The sequence below is a fragment of the Portunus trituberculatus genome, chromosome 34, assembly GCF_017591435.1.
Source record: "Portunus trituberculatus isolate SZX2019 chromosome 34, ASM1759143v1, whole genome shotgun sequence".
Lineage (NCBI taxonomy): Eukaryota > Metazoa > Arthropoda > Malacostraca > Decapoda > Portunidae > Portunus > Portunus trituberculatus.
Genome location: NC_059288.1, coordinates 5,634,317 through 5,644,316, shown reverse-complemented (window position 1 = coordinate 5,644,316; position 10,000 = coordinate 5,634,317). Strand labels below are relative to the sequence as shown.

Genomic DNA, 10,000 nt, shown 5'->3' with positions numbered 1-10,000 from the left:
ACTCCTATCATACTCAAAATAGTACTTTTCTAAAATATCACATCAATTAAGACACTCAGATTTGTGACTGGTGACTGGGGGCGGTGTAAGCCATGCTGGTGATATAAAGTCCTGTTATTGTGTGATATGTTTCTCTTTCTTTGTGTGTGTGTGTGTGTGTGTTTGTTATGTTTTATGACATGGAGTGTTATGTGTTATGTATGACGTGATGAGCGTGAAAATCGGCACTATATATTTGTTTTATTTTTATTCTTATTTCCATTTATTTATCTATTTATTTATCTATTCATTTTACTTTTTTTATTTTATTCATTTATTTATTTATTTCTATTTATTTATTTATTTATTTGCTCGTATGGGTTAGTTTAGTTTTTTTTTTTTTTTTTTTTCTTTACAGTTTGCCATAAAATTTAGCGTTGTCTAGCCACAATATAAGAATGGAGGAACAACTTTACTAGGACAGAACCCTAAATCAGAAATGCATAATCACCCAGTTACTTTTGCATCACGCTACTTGCAATCCTACTAATTAATCATTATTAGAATCTGTAAAATGAGGCAAATCCGGATTCGTGACAGGATAGAATCTGGATTGGTCGCGAACGTAAACAATAACATTCCTGATCGCCGGGAAAGCACTACTACTACTACTACTACTACTACTACTACTTTATATTCTTCTCAATTGAATCTACTACTACTACTACTACTACTACTACTACTACTACTACTACTACTACTCTACTTAGCCGAGTGATAGTCTTGCTGTAAACATAGTAAAAAATAGAATGAAAATAGAAAAAGATAATAATAATAAAATGTAAAGAAACGAAAACAAGAAAAAAGTAGAATACATATTTAATTAACAACAACTACTATTATATTTCTACTAGACTTGTCACTTGCTAACACACCTAAGCCTGAGGAGGGAGTGCGTGCCTGCCTGGTAGTGGTGGTGGTGGTGGTGGTGTCCTGTGGTGTCACGCCTGAGCAGCCCCCAGTCATGTTCTCCAGTCACAATGATGCGGCGACCAGTTTCTCCTCCACCTGGAAAACTGAACAGTGAGTGTGTGTGTGTGTGTGTATTTACCTAATTGTAACATATCCATTTTTTCCATGCCAATCATCACTCTGTATATTGATGATTGTGTGTGTGTGTGTGTGTGTGTGTGTGTGTGTGTGTGTGTGTGTGTGTGTGTCAACTGTCAGTATTTATATAGGGCAGCATAATCTTGGTATCTATTTAAGCATACCACACATAATCTAATTTTTAAAGGAAATATCTGAAATGTGATGATTTTTTTTTTTTTTTCATTTTTTTTATGGAATTAGTAGAAATCAAAATGCTAATCACACATTTTGCCTTTAAGTGATATAATTAGTTTAGCCATTTTTTGCATCACAAAGGTTTAGGCTGGACATTTTCTTGGCAAATTTTTTTTTTTTTTCTTTTTGTATTGTTAAGTTTTACTTTTATTATTATTATTATTATTATTATTATTATTATTATTAGAAATAGTAGTAGTAGTTGTTGTAATTGTTGTATTATTATTGTTATTTAATATTATTGTGGGCATAGTGAAGTTATAATAGTGACTAAATTCATGTAGCATTCCTCCCCCTTTGTTTCGTCAGGTCACAGACATCAGGCGGCACCCAGACAGATGAGGTCAGGACTGAGGAGAGTGAGTGTCAGGTCGTTGAGCAGATTGAGGTGAGTGTCGTGATGTATTCTGAAACGCTGATAGGAACATGCTCATCAGTGTTTACCAGTTCTCTGATATGACAAACTACATGATTACTAATGTATTTAACTATTTTCTTTTCTAATAGGATCTAAATTCTTTAATATGATAAGTTAGTCTTCCTTAATATGAGAAACTTTCTTAATATTTAATACTTCATTCTTTCTTAAGTAAAACAATTGCTTCATGTATTAAAGCTGATTTAGTATGGTCAATTAACTCAACTAATCTTCTTAATATAGTCAATTTGTTCTTTTCTTTTATCAAATCTTAAGCCTGTCATTCACCATAGACCACTGATATGCTCTGTGATATCCTTTCATTACACAATACCTACATTTCTGACTCATTTCCTTCCTTTTATTAATTTCTGTGGCATGTTAATCTGATCTTTCCATATTAATTCCTTATATTTTCATGTTTCTTCCATTTCCTTTCATGTCCAGTTAATTCACCTTTTATATCACATTTGCTCACATATTGAACAAAATTACACTCAGTTCTGTGATGAATTCAACTGTAATTTTATCTTCATTTTAACTTCCCTGAATCCCCAACAAAATACCACATAAATCACACTTTCCTTGTAATTTGATGCATGCCTTATAATTCAACTAACCCTGCTATTATTTTCTTCACCAATTCTTGTGTCCCCAGGCTGGAGTGCAAACAGAGGAGGAGGAGACCAGGAGCCTTGGAACACCACAGTACAATGAGGCATCTCTCTCAGAGTTCCTCAAGCGCATCACACCTAAAGGCAAGGACTCAGTGAAGGAGAAGGAGGAGGAGGAGGAGGAGGAAGAAGAGGAGGAGGAAGAGGAACAGGAGGAGGAGGAGGAGGAGGAGGTGTTTGTGATGCCAGGAAATACCTTTCTTTCAGCTGCTGTCATAAGAGATTGTTACAGCAGATCATCCTTCTCTTAACAAACTTGTATTTATTTTTTCACTTCATCTATGAATCCCTTATGTCTTCCTCTCTTCTGCTACCATAAGGGATTGCAACAGCTAGTCACCTTTCTCTAATTGATCTGTGCCTTCCTCTCTCATACTATCACTTGTATCTCACTTCATCTATGAATCCCTTTGGTCTTCTCTTCTGCTACCATAAAGGATTGTCACAACAGGTTATTCTTCTTTAATTAGTCTTCTGTGCCTTCCTTTATCACACTGCTACTTGTATTTCTTGTTTCACTTCATCTGTAAATCCTTTTAGTCTTTCTTCTTCCTGTCCTACATATGCTTTATTCCTCCTTCTGACATCTCTGAACCATCTCAGTTTTGAATTTCTTGCTTTGTCCCCTTGTTGTGCCTCTGGTGTGTTTGTGGTGCACAGAAACAATTGGCATGATGGCAGTATAGCTGATGGATTAACTCAGTGGTATTTGAGGTGTTTCTTTAATTGCAAGACACTCTGAGGCATTTTTTTTACTTGTTTTGCAGTCTCCTCTGAATATTTGATAACCTACACTTTTCTTTCACATTTCTTCATTGTAGATTCTGTGAAGGATTTTATATGTTGCTTTTAGTGTTCTGAAGTGTTCCGTGTAGCAGTGAAAGAGGTAAGTTACTATGGGGGGCTTTAAATACTGCTAAGATGAACAATAATTAGAGGTACGATGAATCAATGGCCACACAAGCACTGACTTCCTTCTCATTCCAGTGCTGCAGGAGCTGGACCGGCAGGCGCGTAGTCAGGCATTCCTCGGCTATGGTGCTGTGGAGGAGGAGGCGGCCTCAGGGGTACGGCTGCTGCACACCCTCCGCTGCAGCCACAATGACCCTGAGGTGAGGTTCTGCACGCTGGGGGATCCTACATGTAAGGCGCTGTGTTATGCTAAATCACTTGAAAAACTATAACCTGAATTCATTTAAGAGGGAGGTTGTAAGACACTTATCCCATTCTTTTGGATAACTTTTTTTACTGTGTTTGGGACTAGCACCTCAGTAGGTCTTTTTATTCATTGTTTTCTTCTTAACTGCAGTGTTCTGTTGCCCTTGGTCGGGTTTCCAATCTTACATATAAGAAAAAAACTACCTCACTACACCACGTGACAGTGATGTTGTGGTGCCTTCCCTTCTCAAGTATGTCAAATGGTCGTCTTGGTCCCCAGTGTGTGGTGTCTAGCGTGGCGTGGAGCAGCACCGGGTCAGTGATTGGCGTCACGTTTGGGGCGGTGGAGCATCAGGACTGGTGCGGCCACAAGGGAGCCGTGGCCGTGTGGAACATTAACCGCAGTGACTTTGACGCCAACCAGCCAGAGAGAACCATCGAGGCCTCATCCTGTGTGCTGAGTCTGGCCTTCCACCCCTCCAACCCGGCACTCTTTGCTGCTGGCACTTTCAATGGTGAGTGTCTGAGTGCTGAGTGTTGAGTCTGGCAGCATTTCATTACCAAAGCTGTGGTAGTTTTATGAATTGGTAATTGTTTAATCTAATTTGTTTTCATGTTCATCATCAATTCCCATATCCTTTTAGCCCCTTCAGTACCAGGATGTGTTTTCCTGTTTATTCTGGTTACTATTTGATGATTTTATACAGCTTCAGAAACTTATGTGGGAATTAGAGTAGTGTTGACTGGCCATTAATCTTCTGACCTCCATAGACCCTTCCTAATGTGAACAAAATTGTTTAATCACTTCCAAAATTCAAGGTAGAAATGCATTCCAGTACTGAAGGGGTTGATGGTTTGTTTATGGTTATTTCTTATTTATTTGTTGCACCACCACTGCCACCACCATAGGAGAAGTCCTTGTTTATGACCTGTCCCACACGGAGGAGGTCACCCCTTGGCTGTTGGGGAGTGTGGGGGTGGTGGGGTGACAACACTGGCATGGGTGGAGCTGGGAGGGGTCAGAGGAGGAGATGGCGCCCCCACGTGCCCCCCACACCCTTGCTGCCACCACCACCACCGGTCAAGTGCTGGTGTGGTCACTGAACCTCACCAAGCAGCAGCTGACCCTCAAGGCTGGGTGAGTCAAGGTCAGGTTAGGTCAAAGCTGTGTCAGGTCAAGATTGCATGGTTGAAAATTATAGTTTTTTGCACAGTTGGAATAATAGTCAGTAAAATTCTAGACTTTTAAGATTCAGGAGATATGTTTTAGCATTGCTCTCCACATACTGTCTTCATAGTTGTGTTTAAATAGTCAGGATGTGTCTATGAGTTGTTTTATCAAATTATGTGTTACCTCCTTCATTTGTCATTTTCTTCCTCTATTCCTATTCCCTTGCATGTTTTGCTATATCTGTCTGGTGCCTTGCTCCATCCTGGTGGGCACAGCAGAAGAGCCTCCTTGCCTCCCTGGCCAAACACTCCCTTGCCTGGTGAAGTGGCTTGCCTCTACCACCATCTCTGTCACACACACACACATACACTTCACCATCCCACCTCTACTTCCACTAGGCAGCCTTCCTCCCCTGTAACCACCTTCACTCTCACACACACACTCCTCCACCCCACCCCTGTACCCTACCACCCAGCCTTTCTCCCCTGTAACCACCTTCACTCTCGCACACACACACACTCCTCCACCCTTGTACCCTATCACCCCGCCTTCCTCCCCTGTAACCACCTTCACTCTCGCACACACACACACACACACACTCCTCCACCCTACCCCTGTACCCCACCACCCAGCCTTCCTCCCCTGTAACCACCTTTATTTCCATGCAGCACCTTCACAAACATTCTTCTTGGTAACATTTTCAATAATACATTAAAATGGCTCATTTGCAAAACCTAATTTAACCTGGCTTAACCTAAACTTAACCTAACTTAAATAGACTGACTGACTGATTAACTGACTGATTGATGATTCCCTGCAGGTACATGGTGAGGACTCAGGACATCCCCAGGGGTGTGAGGACCCAAGTAGGGGAGGACAGTGGGGTGGGCATTGCAACCGCCTCCTACAGCCATGACGACCCCTCTCTGTTTGTGCTGGGCGGGGAGGGAGGCAGCCTCTTCCTGTGCTCTGCTAACTCTGAGGTGTGTGTGTGTGTGTGTGTGTGTGTGTGTGTGTGTGTGTGTGTGTGTGTGTGTGTGTGTGATTTACAGTAGCTGAGCTGTAGTGGTGTGGTGTAGTCTATATATCTGTACTTGTCTGATTTTCCCTAAGTTTGTACTCACTTATTGCCATTATCATCAATGTGTCTGTAGAAATCTACTATTCTTTGTCTTGTTTGAATATATTTCTTTCTTCAACTTGTATGTGTGTTCTCTTCTACGTTCATGATTACTTGCCTCTTTTAGTGTGTGTGTGTGTGTGTGTGTGTGTGTGAGAGAGAGAGAGAGAGAGAGAGAGAGAGAGAGAGAGAGTCTACCCTAACCTAACCAACCTAACCTAACGTAACTTTCCGTAACCCTGACCCACACAGGCACCCACAGTAATGGACTTCTCTGGCATTGGTCTGCGGCGGTGTGTGACGGCCTGCCTGGCGCCTCACACCGGCAAGGTCGTGGAGGCTCAGTTTTCACCCCACCACCGCCATGCCCTTCTTTCAGCAGCTTCAGACAGCCAAATCCGCCTGTACTCCCTCCTGCAGGTGTGTGTGTGTGTGTGTGTGTGTTTAGTTTTTTGTGTATTTTTTTTTAGCTATTTATCTTTGCTTTGTTTTAATTTAATTTTTTTTCTTAAGTTTTCTGGTTGTTTTGTGTTTGTTCTCTATTTCCTGTTTGTCATTTTGGGCTAATTTCTATGTGTGTGTGTAGTTTTCATTGTGTTCTTTCCATTTGTCTTGTTTTTGTGTGTTCATTTTGAGTTTTCCGACCGTTCTCTCTGTTTATATTTTTTTTTACCATTCTTTATTTTCTGAGATCAAGCTAAGATTAGTATATATCTATAGACTAAATCCTAACCCCAACCTAACCTAACCCAATCTAATTCAATTTAACTTCCTAACCTAACAGCCCAACAAGCCAGTCACCACCACACACAGCGAGGAACCAGTGACGTGTGCTCAGTGGTCACCCTCACGCCCTCTTGTGTTTGCCGCTGGTCTTGCCTCAGGTCAGGTTGCCTTGTATGACCTGGACACACGAGCCAGCCGTCAGCCCTTCTTGACTCTCATCACCCCTGACAAAGCTGCTCCTGCCACTGCTCTTTGTTTTAATCACCGGAAGTACGTGTGTATGTTTTTGTGTGTGTGTGTGTGTATTTACCTCGTATTTATCTTGGTGTTATGTAGGAAAGGAGCCACATTCATATCCCATATTAAAAAATGCCTTCCCCTCTCACTACAACAGTTTTCAAGGCCACAGAGACAACTAGCAAGGTTTTCAAAAGTTTCTTCTTTTAACCCCTTCAGTACCTTGAGTTTTGAGTATGACTAGTTGATTTTATTTACACTAGCAAGGGTCTATGGACATCAGAAGGTTAATGATTCAGGATCTTCACTATTTTAATCCTCACATGAGATTCTTTAGCTGTATAAATTGCCTGATAGTAACTTAAATAAATATGAAGATGTGGCATGGTACTGAAAGGGTTAACAAACTAGAAATTGTGCCAATCTCTCACCAGAACAATAAAAACACTCTTAAAAACCACAAGTATCTTTAACTGGACCTTTGCAAAGCAGTGATGGTGAGAGAGCAAAGCATTTCAGAACACAGGCCTTAGTCTCATCCTATCCTGTCTCTGTTCCTCTTTGCATCCAACTTTGTCCTAAATTCATGGATTGGTTTTGCACACAGTCTCGTTATTAAGTTCCTTCTAAGCTGTTATGTGTGTGTTTGTGTGTGTGTGTGTTTTCATTGATTAAGTTTGTTTTCCCTACTTCTCTTTTTAATGACTGAAGTAGTGTTTCGATTATAGTTCATTTCTAGCCATTCATTATTATCTGTTTCTTTTGACTCGGCACTGATTTATTCATATGTGTATTTTACTTTTTTGATGATTGATAGTGTGTGTTTTATTTATTCTTTTAATTCTTATATGATTTGTAGTATGCATAATTTTTAAATGCTATGTAAACAATGTGTGGGTGTGTGATAGGAAAGTGCCTTCTAACCCAGTCATTCTCTCTCTCTCTCTCTCTCTCTCTCTCTCTCTCTCTCTCTCTCTCTCTCTCTCTCTCTCTCTCTCTCTCTCTCTCTCTCTCTCTCTCTCTCTCTCTCTCTCTCTCTCTCTCTCTCTCTCTCTCTCTCTCTCTCTCTCTCTCTCTCTCTCTCTCTCTCCTACTCTTCTGCTTTTCCATCCTCTATCTTCCATTTCTTATTTTTCCTTCCTCTTCCTTCTCCACCTCCTCTCCCCACAGCATGAGTCTGCTAGGTGTTGGAGATGCACTGGGTAGAGTTGGGGTATGGCAGCTCCCCCACCAGGCTGTCTCCCCACTCCCTGCTGAGCTGTCATCTTTACAGAGCCTCCTTGACATCTTGAAGGACTAACACCACCACACAACAACACCACTACACCACAACAGCAGCATCTGTCATCTCCATACCAAGACAATTACCTGGATTACATTATTATAGCTACATTCCTCCTATGTACACGCACGTAGAGTTTAAGTAAATAAGCTTTCTATGTGTATTCCTTGTCAGTGCTTACAAGAAAGGTGTTGTTACTTCTGACAAGCCTTTTGCTGTTGTGTATGTGTGTTGGTGCATGCTTCATGTTCACCTGTGTGTGTATGTATTCTGATGTTATGGTTGTGATGATTAATACAAGTCATGCAAAGTGTCCATTATCATTGCCCTGTGGTATTGACTTTTTTCTTCTTAATGTGTTGATGGGAACAACTGAAGGTATATAGAAGAGACAATAGCTTTCTTTTAAAATTTAACTCCAAAAGGTAAAAAAAAATGAAAAGAAAAAAATAGCAATTATTTATTTATTTATTTATTTTTTTATTATTTAAGAGAGGCACTGGTCAAAGTCAACTAAGGGAGCCGAAATAAGAAGGAAAAGAAAAAGAGGCTCTTGTCAGTATCAATTGAAAGAATAAAAAAAGAAAAAGAAGCAAAGTGCCAGTGACAAAAAGGCAGTGAGAGTTGTCAGTGAAGAGTGAGGCAGTTAAAAGAGAAAACATGTGGGAAGGATAGGAAATTAATTATGACTTTTATGGAATGAGAAAGGAAGGTTTGGAAGGTGTTGCAGATGGAAAGTATAGAAGACATGTTGGTAATTACTTATGGCAAATGAACAAAAAAAGTTATTCTTCCCAATCACATTATCAAAGTCTACCATCAAACTGTCTTAAGTCAATATTTTTTTTTCCTATTTTCAAAGTGGTGCAGAGAGAGAGAGAGAGAGAGAGAGCTGAGGACACAGCCCACCACCTTTTGCTTCATAATTCTGGTACAAGAAATTTTGTCTACTGTATCCTATTAATATTCTTAGTTTATCTTTTATCTTGCTTCGATACACCAATGTACCATTCATATAATAATTCCCAACATTTGGAAATACCTATGGGATAATTTTTTTTTTTTTTTTTTTTTTTTCCATATTCCCTTTTCAGCAAGTTGTCTCTCTCTGGACAGATAAATCACCTGGGCTGACCATGACTACTCTTCTCAAACCACCGGCGCTACAGCAACTCACCAGCACCATCTACTGTGTCCTGGTAAGAGGAATGCAGATCTCTTATAACCGTTACCCACTACACCTGGAGAAGTGGAAGCAATGGGCTCTTAGTTCATTGCTCTGTAGTAAACAATTAGGAAAACTGCAATAATAATGATAATAATAATAATAATAATAATAATAATAATAATAATAATAATAATAATAGCCGTGAGGGTCAGCCGAGCGTTGCTATGAAAGGTGGCAAATGCTCAGCGTAGAGTAAGTGAAACACGGCTCCCCGCCACCGTAGACTTTTACGAGACGGGCAGAAACACAAGGAGGATACTAGACAACATTATGCCGCTCCTACACTTTGTCTTTGTGTCTTAGCAAGCTATTACTACTACTGCTACTACTACTACTACTACTACTACTACTACTACAACTACTACTAATTTACCCCTTCAGCTGGTTAATGACTGACTGATTGACTTACATATTGACTTGCTGACTGACTAACTAATTTGCTGCCTTGCTGATATTGTGTATTAAGGAGACATGTATTGATAGTGTGTGTGTGTGTGTGTGTGGGATGCATGTCATTCTGTAATATATTCACGATACGGTGGCGGAGTGCGTGTCATTACACACACACACACACACACACACACACACACACACACACACACTTTCTTGTAACTGTACTGCATGAAAGAAACATGTTACTGAATAGCAAAGAGGGAGAAA

General features: G+C 40.2%; 1 protein-coding gene across 1 annotated transcript; it reads left to right on the top strand.

Moving 5' to 3' along the window:
• The first annotated feature begins 668 nt into the window (after positions 1-668).
• On the top strand, positions 669-8,423 carry LOC123512728 (cytoplasmic dynein 2 intermediate chain 2-like). Its single transcript, XM_045269286.1, is given in 12 exon segments — positions 669-1,062; positions 1,636-1,714; positions 2,403-2,502; positions 3,406-3,530; positions 3,857-4,091; positions 4,486-4,524; positions 4,527-4,588; positions 4,590-4,714; positions 5,568-5,730; positions 6,120-6,287; positions 6,652-6,863; positions 8,001-8,423. Coding segments are annotated over 12 exon segments (1,497 nt in total). The 5' UTR covers positions 669-1,003; the 3' UTR covers positions 8,131-8,423.
• Positions 8,424-10,000: the final 1,577 nt, after the last annotated feature.